General features: G+C 49.0%; 1 protein-coding gene across 1 annotated transcript in view; it reads right to left on the minus strand.

The window, feature by feature from the left end:
* Window positions 1-644: 644 nt before the first annotated feature.
* Window positions 645-16495, minus strand: part of LOC144758763 (uncharacterized) — a 116683-nt gene continuing 100832 nt past the window's right edge. Inside the window, 2 exon segments of the mRNA XM_078646448.1 lie at window positions 645-891; window positions 1290-2241. Coding sequence (XP_078502574.1) covers window positions 645-891; window positions 1290-2241 — 1199 coding nt within the window.

The following is a 16495-nucleotide window of genomic DNA, read 5'->3' on the forward strand; positions in this document are numbered from 1 at the left end:
AAGTCCGTTTCGCGAGGCGAGTACCTCTGTGCACTGGAGAGGGGAAGTGGGCTTCGATTTGTTGGGACTTTGGCATCTGTGAATAGGGGGCTGTGCTGAGAGCCCTAGCTGTGAGCTAAAACTTGTTGTGACGTGTAAGTAGTAGTTTAGTGTGTGTTTTGTAAGACGGTGTGAGAGCTTTGCTGCTGAGTCTTCATGTAACGGCATGAGTGAGGTGGTAAAGGAATCCAATATTCGGTTGGTATAATAGAATCAACTAGCAGTGAGAAAGACTCAGAACATTTATAAAGAAATAACACAAGGATGTGATTGGTTACCGATCATATCTCCTAACATTCCTGTATGGCTGCTTGCAATCTCGCTTCACAGGTGACCAGTGCTGCAATTACAGAGCCCAGGTCTAGGCCGGAAAAATGACTCATCTTAATGATGCTGCCTCACTGGGCACATATGACTTAGCATGCTTGCGGCAAGGTCAGAAATGACTTTAGCACAGGCATGCCAATATGCACTGAGCCTTTTGAACACACCTTTAACTGGGACTTAAAATGGAACATCAGTATGCCGCACATCATGCCCTTAAATACAGAACAATGCTAATTAGTGCATGGCCTTTAAAAATACATTAATCTGCAAGGCATGGATCACGCCCGGAAGAGCCACAGCTGCCTGTAAATGCAAACGGCATGCAAAGAAGATATATGCTGTGAAAATGGTTCTATCTTGTTTGCATTAATTGGTGTTGTAGAAACGTTAGTTTTGAGTGAAGTTCCTGGCATAAACTGTGCAGTGATACGGTTCAGTTTAGTGTGTATTATTTGATGCCGTTGAAGATGTGCGGTTCGAGTTAAGCTCTTCTCTAGCTCAGTGCAGCGATGAGGCCTCTTTCCTGTCTGTAATCTTTGGTGATGCAGTAGAGAGGCCTTCCGAGTAAAGCTCTTCTTATACTTGGCCCAGTGGGAAGGCCTCTTTTGGGTGGATTTATTGGTGGTTTATTTTGACTAAAGCTCTTTTCACACCCAGAGCAACAGTAAGGCTTCTCTTGTGTGTGTTTCTTAGATGTTGTCCAATATTGGCCTTTGAGTAAAGCTCTTCTCACACCCAGCGCAGCTATGAGGCCTCTTTCCTGTGTGTGCACTTTGATGCCGTACAAGGCCTCCCTTCTGAGAAAAGTGCTTGGAAGCCACTTTGCAGTGATAAGGTTTCTCTCTTGTGTGTTTGTTGTTGCGAGACTTGACTTTTAATTTAAGCTCTTCTCGTACACAGTGCAGTGATACAGCTTCTCTCATGTGTGTACGCTTTGATGCCGTACAAGGGATCCCTTATCAGAAAAGCGCTTGGAACACAGAGTGCAGTGATAAGGCTTTTCTCCTGTGTGTGTTCTTTGATGCAGTACAAGGTGTGCCTTCTGAGAAAAGGTTTTGGAACACACAGTGCAGTGATAAGGCCTCTCTCCTGTGTGTGTTCTTTGGTGCTGTCGTAGATTTGTCTTGTGACTGAAGCTCTTCTCACACACAGTGCAGTGATAAGGTCTCTCTCCGGTGTGTTTTCTTCGGTGCTGTAGTAGAGTTGCCTTTTGACTGAAGCTCTTCTCACACTTGGTGCAGCGATGAGGTCTCTCTCCGGTGTGAGTTCTTTGATGCAGTACAAGGGTCTCCTTCCGAGAAAAGCGCTTTGAACACACATTGCAGTGATAAGGTCTCTCTCCGGTGTGTTTTCTTCGGTGCTGTAGTAGAGTTGTCTTTTGACTGAAGCTCTTCTCACACATAGTGCAGTGATAAGGCTTTTCTCCTGTGTGTATGTGTTGATGCTCATGAAGAATTATCTTCTGAGTGAAGCTCTTTGCACATACAGTACAGTGATAAGGCTTCTCTCCTGTGTGTACAATTTGATGTCGTACAAGGTTTTTCTTATGAGTAAAGCGCTTGGAACACACTGTGCAGTGATAAGGCCTCTCTACAGTGTGTGTTCTTTGATGCTGTAAAAAAGTTGCCTTTTGAGTGAAACACTTTTTACACGTTTCGCAGGGATATGCCCTGAGGCTGGTGTGTCCTTTTTTGTGCCTCACAAGAAGTGTCTCATTGATAAATCCTTTCTCACACACATTACATGCAAAGCGTCTCTCCCTCATGTGCATTCTGAGCCGTGTTCTTAAGTAGATATTTTGAGAAAAATTAATCTCCCCTCCAGAACCTTTATGGCTTTCTTTACCATTCATACTTTCTAGATGTGATTGTTGTTCTGCAAAATAGAAAAAACATTGAAAATTACATGAAGACAATATTTCTTGAAAAAGCTGCATTGGTATAATATGGAGAAGTGAACAGTTACAATTCATGGAAAAAATGTATGTTCTACGAAGAAGAGTCACACTTCCCTTTGAGACACAAATGGAGGGTAGTCCTCCTACACAAAGTGCGGTGACCAGGTCCTGCAGCAGGAGCATGCTGGGAAATCAAGTGATTCAAAAGAACCACTGTTAAACACGGGGTTTCTGGTTGGCTAGGGTAGGCACCTAAGCCAGACAGAATCCACCACTCTAGTCAGGGTAAGCCAGATACACACCCGAGATAATCTGCGCTCACCCTCTGGTAGCTTGGCGCAGAGCAGTCAGGCTAGTTTAAAGATGCAATGTGCAGAGCATTTGTGCAACACACTAGCACAGCAACACAGTGAGGAAACAACAAAAGAGAATCCACGCAGGATTATGTAAAAATAAATTTTATATTGTACATCAAACAAGACCAAAATGACTTAAATCACACCGTTAGTGCAAATAGTGCAGGTTTGATAGAGAAAAACACATATTACTATGAAAACATAGGTCACGGCGCACCTGCGCTCCTATTACACTTCATATGGTAACTGTAGTGAACGTGGTTGAAGTGATTGCATTTAGAAACCAAACGTAGGGCGCAGGAGCACCTACTAAACGCTAGACAGTAATTGAGCTTGAGTCTTCCAGCAGTTCTCCTCTATGGACAGCCCTGCACCATTCTTGAGGTCATCTCCAGAGCAGAGACAATGCTGAACAAGAAATGTTCTCACGCTCTTGTGAATTTGGAACCCGCCTGGGTCGCTTGAATCGCGTCTCTTTGCCCAAGGGAAACCAAGCCACCCGTGAAGGAGAGCAGGGCGGCTTTACCACTCTTCTGGACTCAACCCGTCTCACATTACCTTTGTGGGTGCAGGGTCACTGTCCTCGGGGCATCTGTAACTTGCTAACAATGTTGTCATGTCTCGGGAGTGGGACCCGACGTTGAGAGCTTCGTGCAGTATACGCGTTAAAACCAGAGGGCGAGGCTGGCTGGAATGGGCCTCAGAATGCTGTCCCGCCGCATGTTACGGAACAACGTGTCGTCGAAAGGACCGCCTTGAAGGCTTCGTGCAGCTTAGGTAGCTCTGCAGCTTTAGATGCTGCACTGTACCACCTCAGAGCAGTACAAGTCTTCAGGGGGGTGTTCCTCGGGTCTCACGGCCAGAGGGGCCACACTAGTTTGTTCTTTGTGGCATCTGACGGTGGCGATATCTTGCCAAACTCTGGGGGTGAGGTTCACAATCCAATTCAGCTGCAGTGAGCACGCTGGCTCAAGGACGTGTTTGTTTCTCTGGCAATGCCTCCAGGCAAAACAATGCTGTTCTTGCTGCAGAAAAAACGCTCACCACTTGCTGGTTTGTAAAACATGGAGCACTTCCCTAGAATGCACAAAGGCACTCCCCTGGTCAGAGCGTTGCACTGTAGGCCCATGGTGCACTGTCCTGTAATGCACAAAGTTTTACCTTGGTGCAGAAGGGAGCACTGGGGACATGCTAGCCCTCGTAAAATGGCTCTCCCAGCAGAAGTCTTGGAGAAAAGAGGCAACAAGGTCGTTGATGGCCTCGAGAGAACAGTGGGCAAGCAAACAAACCCTTGAAGAGCACTTTGGGGCACAAAAGGAGATAGCAGGCAGCAGACAGCACATAGTTAGGTTGCAAATTGGAAGTCCCTCTTGCAGCCCAGCAGCAGCAGGTCAACACAACAAGGCAGTTAGTCAAAATGGTGGTTGCTCCCGGCAGCACAGCAGTCCTCGTGGCAATGAGCAGTTTATAGAGCCAACAGTGTCTAGTTACAAGTCCCAAGCAGCGTCTAAAAACATGGGATCAGAGCTCTAGTTGATATACTCAAAAATGTCTGATGAACGGGTGACTTCAAATGAACCCACAGAGGTGTGCAACAGTCCCTTGCAGCCCATTCCTGGCTCCAGACGATCAGTAGGGGGTAAATCAGCCCTAGTCTAGTGGTATGCCCTTGGGTAAGATCTGAGAATGTAGAATTCCCTCCAACAGCGCTCTTTCCAGGCACAGGTAATGTATCCGGGCATCTGGGTGGTACCAGCGATATGTGTGGTGGCACTGGGCTACCAAGTAATAAAAGTGTAGATCTGGCACCTCAAGGCCTCCACGCTCATGAGGGAGTGTATGCGTGTCCTACCGAATACGGGGGTGAGCCCCCGCCCAGATCAGCTGTATCAGGGCTCCACGAAGTGCACGAAAGAAGTGTTGGGACATATAAATGCCCAAGTATTTTGTCCCATCCACAGCCCATTTAAGAAGGAACTCTGCAGGTGGTGGATGAGTCACCTCAGCCAGTGGAAATAGTTCCAACTTAACCCAGTTTATACGAAGGCCAGAAAGTTTGCCAAATTGCGCTATCTCCTGCATAAATGGGGGGAGATTGAGATGGGGGTTCCGAATAAAAAACAGGATGTCATCTGCATATAGTGACATCAAAAGGGGCCAGTATGTAAGCTGTAGTCCAAGGTGCAGATGGAATTTCTGCATCACCTGGACCGGAACAGGAGGGGGGATAACGGACACCCCTGTCTGGGGCCACATAGAATCTGGAATGCAGGGTGCCGTTTACCCATACCCTGGCCATTAGGTTGATGTATAAGATCATGATTAATGCGATGAATGGGGTGAATACTGAGTTCACCCAAAACAGCCCTGAGGAAAGGCCACTCAATAGAGTCAAAGGCCTTTTCTGCATCCGACAGGGCGACTGCCGCAGGGATGGAGGGGGAGATTTTATTGAGCACTGCAAAGATGGTTCTGAGATTATGTTGAGTAGTGACAGGAGATGGTATGAAGCGCAATCACTAAGGTCCCTGTCAAGTTTCAACGGGAGGATGAATACTGCCTCACGAAGTGTAGGGGGTAGGGTGGCAGTCATTATGGCCTTGTTATATAATGCCAGAAGGTGCAGGGTAATCTTTATAGAAGTCCCCAGTTAGGCCATCAAGGCCAGGGGCCTTGGACCCATCTAGAGTATCGATGAGCTGTGTCACTCCTTCCAAATTTAGCGGTTCACACAGAAATTGCCTCTGTCCATCTGGAAGCCATATCATTGCTGAGACATGAAGATATTGCATCTGGGTTATGAGGGGTATGAGAACCGTACTGGTCCTGGTAATATGACCAAAATCTAGCCATGATACGTTACCCACCTGTGACAGTCTACCCGTATTCAGTTCAGAGCTCCGCCACTTTTGCAACCTATTGGGGCACAGTATACGTGCAAGGGTCTCTCTCCCTCTCCATAGTGACGTACCTGAGCATGTTTACCCATGTACCCGAATTCTTTCTCTGCCTAATCCCGGTATACAGACAGGAGCTGCACCCGTTTAGCAACCGAAGATTCCCACGGCTATTGCTTTAAGCTCAAAGTCCTGTATTTCTCCCTCTACCCAGCCCAGTTGCGTGCAGATAGCCCGAAGAATACCCACCTGTTTGGAAATACAAACTATCCAGACATAGTGGCCTGTGTGGCTTGTGTGGATACGCTTCCGGCGTTGATCTCGAAATACTAAAGGACAGAGCTTTGCAGCTCACTACGGAACACCTGGTCCCGGAGCGCATTGCCATGAAATCGCCAGCTGTATTCAAGGCCGCATCCATGTGGAATCTGGAGTTTCAAAAGAACGGGATTGTGGTCCAAGAGTGTCTGTGGGAGCACAGTGATCACAGACACCCACATGTGTGCGGCAGCCGACATAAACCAATAATCTAAACTTGACCAAACCGATTGTGGCGCCAAATAGAACGTGAAGTGATGGTGGTGTGAAAGGTCTGCCAAACATCATGCAGTGCGTACGTGTCAGTGATATGGAGAAATACCACCCTATCCCGGGGTTTATCTGATGGTTGTGCACTAGTGGAGTCGGTTTGCAGGCAGTGTGGCATTTTAAGGTCGCCGTTAGTTATTAAATGGTCCCCCTCAAAACCATCTAGTCGGGAATGTAGGTTGCGAAAAAAGTCAGGGTCGTCAATGTTTGGAGCATAAATATTTACTAACAAAATGTTTATGTCCCCAAGCGTTCCGTCCGATAACAAGTACCGACCTCCTGCGACTGAATAGTCAGAATGACAATGAATGGTATTGTCCTATGAACTAGTATACAGGCACCTTGAGAATATGAGCTGTAACTTGAAAAATAGCCATGTGTGCCCCAGTTCTTGCGAAGGAGGAGATGCGTTTCCTGAAGGAAGGCAATTTTAATGGAGTTTCTATTAAGATATGTGTGAGAAGTTGGCCTGATAGGTGATGTTTCCAATTCTGGAACCACCGGTTATCAGACCAAACAATCCCTTATGGTGTCTGGTTGTAAGTCAACCTTGTTAGACAATCTATCCTAGGGGTAGCATGGACTAAGCAGCCTAAAGGCTTAACTTAAGAGGCCGTGTTAAGCGAGCTGTTTTACCACATACAATCCTGTAATATCAAATGAAAGGACACCACACAAGTATATATTATAAAAATATATGTATTTATTACTAAAAACAATCCCCAGTATTCTTTATGAATAAAGGGGCACAAGCGTTAAAGCAAAAGCACAGTTTAAACATACAAAGTTGCCCAATTATGGATGAGGGCGGGGGCCACTCAAACCATATACTAAACAAGTGGTATAAGAGATACCAATCGAACAGTGGTTAGGCCTAGGGCCTAGGGAATCGCTGGGAGCAGTCGGGACAAGCAATGCTGAAGTCGGGAGAGGCCCACGGGATTCGGGAGCAGTGCGGAAAGCGCACGCATGCACCAATGTTAACCAATGGTGCATAAAAGTTGTAAAGTTAAAGTTTAGGGACACTTCCGCTGAACCTAGAGGAACAAAACTTAAGACACAGACCCTAGAGATGTGTACCAGTGTGGGAACACCGGCGGAGCAAAGTTACCTCACCCACAGGAAGCAGGTGCACAGGGTCGAAGTTGAGTCGGGTTTCGTCACGCGGCTCTTGGTGCTTGAAGCTGAAAGGGCTGCAGACGGGGTGAAAGAGAAGTGTCCGGTGGAGTCCAAGGGTGGACTCGAGTCGAAAAGTACCTGAAAGCAGAGGGGACAGAGTCTGGGTCACTCAGCAGTGACCAGGGTGGAACCAGGACGGAACCAGGCAATGTCGGGCGCAATCAGGTGGTCGTCGAGGAGCTTCTCTCGGCTGTCACGTGGGCTCTGGGGCATCTGCGACATCCAGGAGCGGGTCACGATCTGTCCCACGAGGGCTCTCACCGTCGGCGCAGTCGGCTTCAAGTTTGGAGCAAACAACACTTGGCAAGAGCAATCCACGCGGAACCGGGAGATTGCTTCTCACTCGAACCAGGAGGGTCAGAGTGGGGGCTCCTTTTCAGGGGAGCTGGTGCAGATCTGGAGCAACCAGATTTGCAGGTCGAATTTCAAAGTTTTTCGGCACAGGGGCCACTAGCCGGCTGGCAAGTGACCGGGCCAACGCGTTGAGCCAAAAGAAGCAGAAGGGCCCCACGCAGCACTCGTCGAGTGTGGAGGGCTGAACTTCGGTGCAAGTGTGGCTCAGGGTTGGGGCTTCTCAAACCCCGGTGTACAGCTTCGAGGGTCACTCGTGGGCTGCACGGTCAGCGTCTCGTGGTCTTTTCAAGATGGCGTGCCCCACGCTTCCGGTCGCCTCCACGGGTCTCAGCTCTGCAGGGACTGTGGATCGGGCTGTAGGAAGGCAGGCAAGCTTGATCTCGTCGATCTCAGACGCTCGAGTTCCGGCGGGAACTGCAACAAAGCAGATGTCGAAGGCTGGATGGTGCCTGTTTGCACAGGGTGGTCACTCCTTGACCACAAGGGAGATTTTTCAGTCTTCTACGTTGAGTAGGATGTCGAAGGGTCCAGAGTTTCGTTTCTTATGTTTCATCAGGATAATCTGAAGTGCATTGGCACTGCTCCCAGTCTTATACTAATTTTGGGGGCTGGATTACCTGCTAGGTCCCCTCCTATGGGTGGGACCCAGGAAGTGGGTGGATACACCCCCTTCCTTTGATCCAGGCCACCCTGGCACGAGGGCTGGAGTGCCCCAGAACCGGTTTGGCCGGATTATGCAAGGGGCAGCCTTGTGCGCCCCAAGCAGTGTCTGGTTTCTTTCAAACCTCCCTGCTACATTCCACTATCTCCTGTCTGGAGGGTGGTAACACCCCCCTGCGACAGGAAACCCTTTGTCCAGGCCCCATTTGGCTGAGTTTCGGTCAGCTTCAGGGGGTCAGACTCTTGTCTGTGGCAGAGGCATCCATTTTGTGGATCTAAGGTCCTTTTAGAAATTAACCGCATTTAAGTAAAGTAGCATGTCTTACCCCTCTAGAGGGGTGGAATGCTATCCCCGTCGCCAGAACTGGCGAGGGGATAGTATTCCAAATTGTATGACACCTTACACGACATGTTTTGATAAAGCCAAACCAAAGTTGCTATATAACCGCGAGGATTATAAGGCACTTAAGAGTATATGGTATGGCATTATCCTGAAACAGCTTAGGGAGTTGTTCCCGACAGCTGCAGACAGGCTCAGCTCATGCTAGAGCTCCATCTCACATTAAACCACGCACTCTGCCTCCAGGATTGATGAGGCCTTCCATAGGAGTGGCTTACAGGTTTATATGTGTCCAGATATAGGTTTAGATATAGGTATACTATATCTAAGTAAGGGGTGATTACACCACCTTACCCCAGCTGAGTGATCAGCCAGTTGTGTCAATTTAAGAACCAGCCAGGGGTGGCAAAAGATATGCTGCAGCCCCTGGTAGGCCTTGGTGGCCCCTATGCCCTGGGCACCTATAGTGCATTAAACAGGGGCTGACAAGGAGTCCATTTCCAATTGTGGTATGTGCCTATAGCACATGTATTATTAATTTAGTGAGAGAACAGCAGGCTGGGCGTCTGATCAGCAGGCCCACAGCCTCAGTAGTCGAAAACCAGTGAAGCAAAAAGCAAAAATTTGGGGTGACCATAGGATAGCAGACCCTACTCTCCTACACAACCCCCCCCCCCAACGCAGGGACATTAAACTAACCTTGACCAGATAAGTCTGCATGTTCTAAGTGGAAGTACCTGGAGAGACCATCTGCATTACCATGGTCAGTCCCTGGGCGGTGCTCCACTGTAAAGTCCATCCCCTGTAGGGAAATGGACCACCTGAGTAGTTTGGGGTTTTCACCCTTCATCTGATTTAGCCACAAGAGGGGCTTATGGTCTGTCTGAACAAGGAAGTGAGTTCCAAACAAGTAGGACCTCAGCTTCTTCAGGGCCCAAACCACAGCAAAGGCCTCCCTCTCAATAGCTGACCAACGTTTCTCTCTGGGGGTCAGCCTTCTGCTAATAAAAGCAATGGGCTGGTCTTGACCATCTTGATTAAGTTGTGAGAGCACAGCTCCGACCCCCAACTCAGAAGCATCTGTCTGTACAATGAACTGTTTGGAGTAGTCAGGACTCTTCAGGATAGGTGCAGAGCACATGGCCTTCTTCAGGTCATCAAATGCCTTCTGACAGCTAACTGTCCACTGAACCTTTTTTGGCATCTTCTTGGATGTCAAGTCATTTAATGGTGTCACTATAGACCCATAGTTTTTCACAAACTTTCTGTAATACCCAGTCAGGCCCAAGAAGGCTCTGACTTGTGTCTGGGTAACTGGAGGAGCCCAGTCCTGTATGGTCTGGATTTTGCTCTCCAGTGGCTGAACCTGACCTCCACCTACTAGGTGGCCCAGGTATACAACCTTACTCTGCCCTATCTGGCACTTGGTGGCCTTGATAGTCAGGCCTGCCTTTTGCAGGGCCTCCAAAACTTTCTTCAGGTGGATCAGGTGATCCTCCCAGGTGGAGCTAAAGACAGCAATATCATCTAGATATGCTGCACAAAAGTCATCCAACCCAGTAAGGACTTGGTTCACCAACCTTTGGAAAGTGGCAGGTGCATTCTTCAAACCAAAGGGCATTACCACAAACTGATAATGTCCACTAGGGGTAGAGAATGCTGTTTTGGCTTTTGACTCCTCAGCTAGTCTGATTTGCCAGTAGCCAGCTGTCAAATCAAATGTGCTCAGAAACTTGGCAGAAGCCAATCTGTCAATGAGCTCATCTGCTCTTGGAATGGGGTGAGCATCTGTCCTAGTGACAGCATTGAGACCCCTGTAGTCCACGCAAAATCTCATTTCTCTCTTTCCATCTTGGGTATGAGGTTTTGGCACAAGGACTACTGGGCTGGCCCATGGGCTCTCTGATGGCTCAATCACTCCAAGCTCCAACATCTTTTGCATCTCAGCCTTGATGCAATCCCTGACATGGTCAGGTTGCCTGTAGATCTTATTCTTCACAGGCAGACTGTCACCAGTGTCCACCACATGGGTGCACCAGTCAGTCTGGCTGGGTGTGAGTGAAAACAAATGCCTGTGGGCCTGCAAAACCTGTCTGCAGTCCATCTGTTGCTGGTCAGTGAGGCTGCCTGCCAAGGCTACTCCATCAACTGAACCATCATCAGGGTTCTGAGAAAGCAGGTCTGGGAGAGGGTCACTCTCTTCCTCCTGATCCCCATCTGTGGCCATGAGCAAGCTCATGTCCTCCCTGTCCACAAATGCTTTCAAACGATTCACATGGATTACCCTGTGAGGGCTCCTAGGGGTTCCAAAGTCAACCAAGTAGGTGACTTCTCCCTTTTTCTCAATGATAGGATAGGGTCCACTCCATTTGTCCTGGAGTGCTGCTGGGGCCACTGGCTCCAGTACCCACACCTTCTGTCCTGGTTGGAACTCTACCAGTACAGCCTTTTGGTCATGCCAAGCTTTTTGTAATTCTTGGCTGGCCTCCAGGTTTTTGGATGCTCTCTCCATGTATTCAGCCATCCTGGAGCGGAGACCAAGTACATAGTCCACTATGTCTAGTTTAGGCTTTTTGAGAGGTAACTCCCATCCTTCCTTCACCAAACACAATGGACCCCTCACAGGGTGGCCAAACAAAAGTTCAAAAGGGCTGTAGCCAACCCCCTTCTGTGGGACCTCTCTGTAAGCAAAGAGCAAGCAGGGTAAAAGAATGTCCCATTTCCGCCTAAGCTTCTCTGGTAATCCTTTTATCATTCCCTTTAGGGTCTTGTTGAATCTCTCCACAAGCCCATTGCACTGTGGGTGATAGGGTGTGGTAAACTTGTAGTTTACTCCACACTCCTTCCACATTGCCTTCAGATAGCTGGACATAAAATTTGTGCCCCTATCTGATAGTGCCTCCTTTGGAAAGCCCACTCTTGAGAAAACTGCAATGAGGGCCTTTGCCACCACAGGTGCTGTGGTGGTCCTCAGGGGAATAGCCTCTGGATACCTGGTGGCATGATCCACTACCACCAGTATAAATCTGTTTCCAGATGCTGTTTGAGGATCCATGGGACCCACAATATCTATTCCAACTCTTTCAAAGGGTACCCCCACCACAGGTAGTGGTATGAGGGGGGCCTTTGTTGTGCCACCTGACTTACCACTGGCTTGGCAAGTGACACAGGAGCGACAAAACTCCTTGACATTTTCTGACATATGAGGCCAGTGAAAGTGTGAAACAAGCCTGTCCCACGTCTTGTTCTGGCCTAAGTGTCCTGCAAGGGGAATATCATGGGCCAAGGTAAGAAGGAACCCCCTAAACTTCAGAGGTATAACCAACCTCCTGGTCATGCCAGGCTTGGGGTCTCTAGCCTCTGAGTAAAGGAGTCCATCATCCCAATACACAGTATGGGTACCTTTGGCATCCCCAGCAGCCTCAGCAGCAGCCTGCTGTCTGAGGGGTTCAAGGGAAGGGCAATCTAATTGAGCCTGCCTCAGGTCTGCCCTTGAGGGTCCCCCTGTCCCCAGAAACTCAACCTGGTCAGGTTCAAGTTCCTCAGAGACAGTCTCCTCTTGGACTGCAGAATCAGTTTCCTCTGAAACTTGATCCTCAACCTGGGGCAAGGTGGAAGGCTCAGCCTTTCCTCTCTTGCTCCTTCTCTTGGGTTGTGGTTGGTCTATTGTTCCAAGATCCACCACTGGTTCAGGAAGGCACTTCTTAGCCTGAGACCTTGTCACTGCAAGGACGTGAGCTGAAATCCCTAGCATCTCTGCATGAGTCCTGTACTCCACTTCTGACCAAACTGAGCTTTCAAGATCATTGCCTAACAGACAGTCTACTGGGAGGTCTGCACTCACAACAACTTTCTTTAGGCCATCTACCCCTCCCCAGGAGAAGTTCACAACTGCCACACTATGGGAAGTAGTGGAGTTGCTTGCATTGGTCACTAGGTAACTCTCACCTAGTACAATCTGTCCAGGGTCCACAAAGTCAGGTGTCACCATTGTGACACTGGCACATGTGTCCCTGTAGGCCTGAGCCAGTTTCTCATTAATTAAAGGCGTCTGCCTATATTTGCCCAGGTTACTGGGACTCACTGTAGTGGACAAAGCTAAGTCCACATCATATAGGAGAACTGCCTGAGTAGGGATTCTGACTAGGCCAGATCCTACTTCAGTACCCAGGGTTAACCCTACTACACCCTTTGCCTGTGTTCCACCACTGTTAACTGTACTAGGGGGTGCAGGTGCTTTAGGAGCTGCAGTGGTGGGGACTGGATTTGTCTTGGTGCATTCACTGCCCCAGTGTGAAACTGATTTGCAGTTATTACACCAAGGCTTCTTTGGGCCATTATTCTTCTTCTTTTTGTTTCCATTTTGGGAACCACCCTCCTTACTATTAGTTTGGGGGCCTGAAGACTTCTGGTCTTTTTCTTTATCTTTCTGATTTCCACCCTTCTGGTCTGTTTTCTTCTGGTCACCACCTTGGTTCTGGGGTTTCTGCTTAATCCTTGTTCTGACCCATTTGTCTGCCTTCTTTCCCAATTCTTGGGGAGAGGTCAGATCAGAGTCAATAAGGTATTGATGCAACAGCTGGTTTGTACAGTTATTAAGGATCTGTTCTCTCATGATAAGATTGTACAATCCTGTATAGTCTGAAACTTTACTTCCCTGCAACCAACCCTCCAGAGCCTTAGTGGCACAATCTACGAAATCAGTCCAGTCTTGAGTCTGTGCTTTTTGGGTGTCTCTGAAGAACAACCTGTATTGCTCAGTGGTTAGGCCAAACCCTTCAATAAGAGCACTCTTCAAGACAGAGTAGTTTTTGGCATCCTCAGGTCTAACTGTGAGGAGCCTGTCCCTCCCTTTCTCAGAAAAGGAGTACCATAAAATTGCAGCCCACTGATCCTGAGGAACCTGCTGTACCATGCAGGCTCTCTCAAGAGCAGTCATCCATTTGTGGATGTCATCCCCTTCCTTGTAGGGGGCCACAATTTTTGTCAGGTTTCTATTATCATAGCTCCTGTCTTTTTCTCTAGGAATATTGCTGCCACCAGTGGCATCTAAGCCACACAATTTCTGCTCTCTTGCCATGGCAAGTCTAGCTTGAGCCAAGGCTACCTCCTCCCTCTCTATTTGGAGTTTGACAGCCCTCATTCTGGCCCTATGCTCTATCTTCTGAGAGGCAGTCATACCTCTCTGAGATTCTCTTGAGGCACTAGAAATATGAGAGTCCCCTGAGGGAGATCTCACTCTTCTGTTGCCTGGGAGAATGATATGGTGGGATCTGGGGAGGTGCTGGCCCTCTCCATTTCCCAGTAGGTCTAAGTTAGCCTGGTTAAGCCTGGCAACTAGGACCTGGCTACCCCTCTGATCCTGATCTTCTGGACCCTCTACATCTGAGTCCTCCTCCTCCTCTTCCTCCTCTTCTTCTTCTTCCTCTGGAGGGGTATCAGTCACAGGGGGGTTCCCTCCATCTCCTGATTCTAAGGGAGCTTCATTTCCCTTCTCTAAGTCATCCTGCTCTAGAATGGCTATCAGGATAGGACAGGTGGGACTTCTGCCCCTTTTTAACCCTCTTGATATGCACAAGGCAATCAAGTCCTTTCGGGTTAATTTGTCATAGCTGGAAGTTGCCTTGGTAAGGTCAACTGTCACAGGAGCAGACCCTGAGGCTTTTCCTGTGTCAGACATGACTCTAGTGTGGTGTAAGTGATGCACCTACCTACACTAAGTGTTTCCCTACTGTACCTTGCTAGTGAGTTGTAGTCAGGGTGTGCTAGTCCCTTTAATCTACAACTACTAAGTTCAGTAGAACTTAAATATGCTAAGCTTTTGATTTATATGTACCTAAAGGTACTTGATGTGATCTTTCAATTTGATAAAAGATTGCAATGGTAAAACAACAGCAAGCTCAAATCTGCACCGCTGCTCACCAATGTGAGAAGTTGGCCTGATAGGTGATGTTTCCAATTCTGGAACCACCGGTTATCAGACCAAACAATCCCTTATGGTGTCTGGTTGTAAGTCAACCTTGTTAGACAAGCTATCCTAGGGGTAGCATGGACTAAGCAGCCTAAAGGCTTAACTTAAGAGGTCGTGTTAAGCGAGCTGTTTTACCACATACAATCCTGTAATATCAAATGAAAGGACACCACACAAGTATATATTATAAAAATATATGTATTTATTACTAAAAACAATCCCCAGTATTCTTTATGAATAAAGGGGCACAAGCGTTAAAGCAAAAGCACAGTTTAAACATACAAAGTTGCACAATTATGGATGAGGGCGGGGGGCCACTCAAACCATATACTAAACAAGTGGTATAAGAGAAACCAATCGAACAGTGGTTAGGCCTAGGGCCTAGGGAATCGCTGGGAGCAGTCGGGACAAGCAATGCTGAAGTCGGGAGAGGCCCACGGGATTCGGGAGCAGTGCGGAAAGCGCACGCATGCACCAATGTTAACCAATGGTGCGTAAAAGTTGTAAAGTTAAAGTTTAGGGACACTTCCGCTGAACCTAGAGGAACAAAACTTAAGACACAGACCCTAGAGATGTGTACCAGTGTGGGAACACCGGCGGAGCAAAGTTACCTCACCCACAGGAAGCGGGTGCACAGGGTCGAAGTTGAGTCGGGTTTCGTCACGCGGCTCTTGGTGCTTGAAGCTGAAAGGGCTGCAGGCGGGGGAAAAGAGAAGTGTCCGGTGGAGTCCAAGGGTGGACTCGAGTCGAAAAGTACCTGAAAGCAGAGGGGACAGAGTCTGGGTCACTCAGCAGTGACCAGGGTGGAACCAGGGCGGAACCAGGCAATGTCGGGCGCAATCAGGTGGTCGTCGAGGAGCTTCTCTCCGCTGTCACGTGGGCTCTGGGGCATCTGCGACGTCCAGGAGCGGGTCACGATCTGTCCCACGAGGGCTCTCACCGTCGGCGCAGTCGGCTTCAAGTTTGGAGCAAACAACACTTGGCAAGAGCAATCCACGCGGAACCGGGAGATTGCTTCTCACTCGAACCAGGAGGGTCAGAGTGGGGGCTCCTTTTCAGGGGAGCTGGTGCAGATCTGGAGCAACCAGATTTGCAGGTCGAATTTCAAAGTTCGTCGGCACAGGGGCCACTAGCCGGCTGGCAAGTGACCGGGCCAACGCGTTGAGCCAAAAGAAGCAGAAGGGCCCCACGCAGCACTTGTCGAGTGTGGAGGGCTGAACTTCAGTGCAAGTGTGGCTCAGGGTTGGGGCTTCTCAAACCCCGGTGTACAGCTTCGAGGGTCACTCGTGGGCTGCACGGTCAGCGTCTCGTGGTCTTTTCAAGATGGCGTGCCCCACGCTTCCGGTCGCCTCCACGGGTCTCAGCTCTGCAGGGACTGTGGATCGGGCTGTAGGAAGGCAGGCAAGCTTGATCTCGTCGATCTCTGTCGCTCGAGTTCCGGCGGGAACTGCAACAAAGCAGACGTCGAAGGCTGGATGGTGCCTGTTTGCACAGGGTGGTCACTCCTTGACCACAAGGGAGATTCTTCAGTCTTCTACGTTGAGTAGGAAGTCGAAGGGTCCAGAGTTTCGTTTCTTATGTTTCATCAGGATAATCTGAAGTGCATTGGCACTGCTCCCAGTCTTATACTAATTTTGGCGGGTGGATTACCTGCTAGGTCCCCTCCTATGGGTGGGACCCAGGAAGTGGGTGGATACACCCCCTTCCTTTGATCCAGGCCGCCCTGGCACGATGGCTGGAGTTCCCCAGAACCGGTTTGGCCGGATTATGCAAGGGGCAGCCTTGTGCGCCCCAAGCAGTGTCTGGTTTCTTTCAAACCTCCCTGCTACAATCCACTATCTCCTGTCTGGAGGGTGGTAACACCCCCCTGCGACAGGAAACCCTTTG

Source organism: Lissotriton helveticus, chromosome 1_1 (genome assembly GCF_964261635.1).
Source record: "Lissotriton helveticus chromosome 1_1, aLisHel1.1, whole genome shotgun sequence".
In the NCBI taxonomy this organism is placed as follows: domain Eukaryota; kingdom Metazoa; phylum Chordata; class Amphibia; order Caudata; family Salamandridae; genus Lissotriton; species Lissotriton helveticus.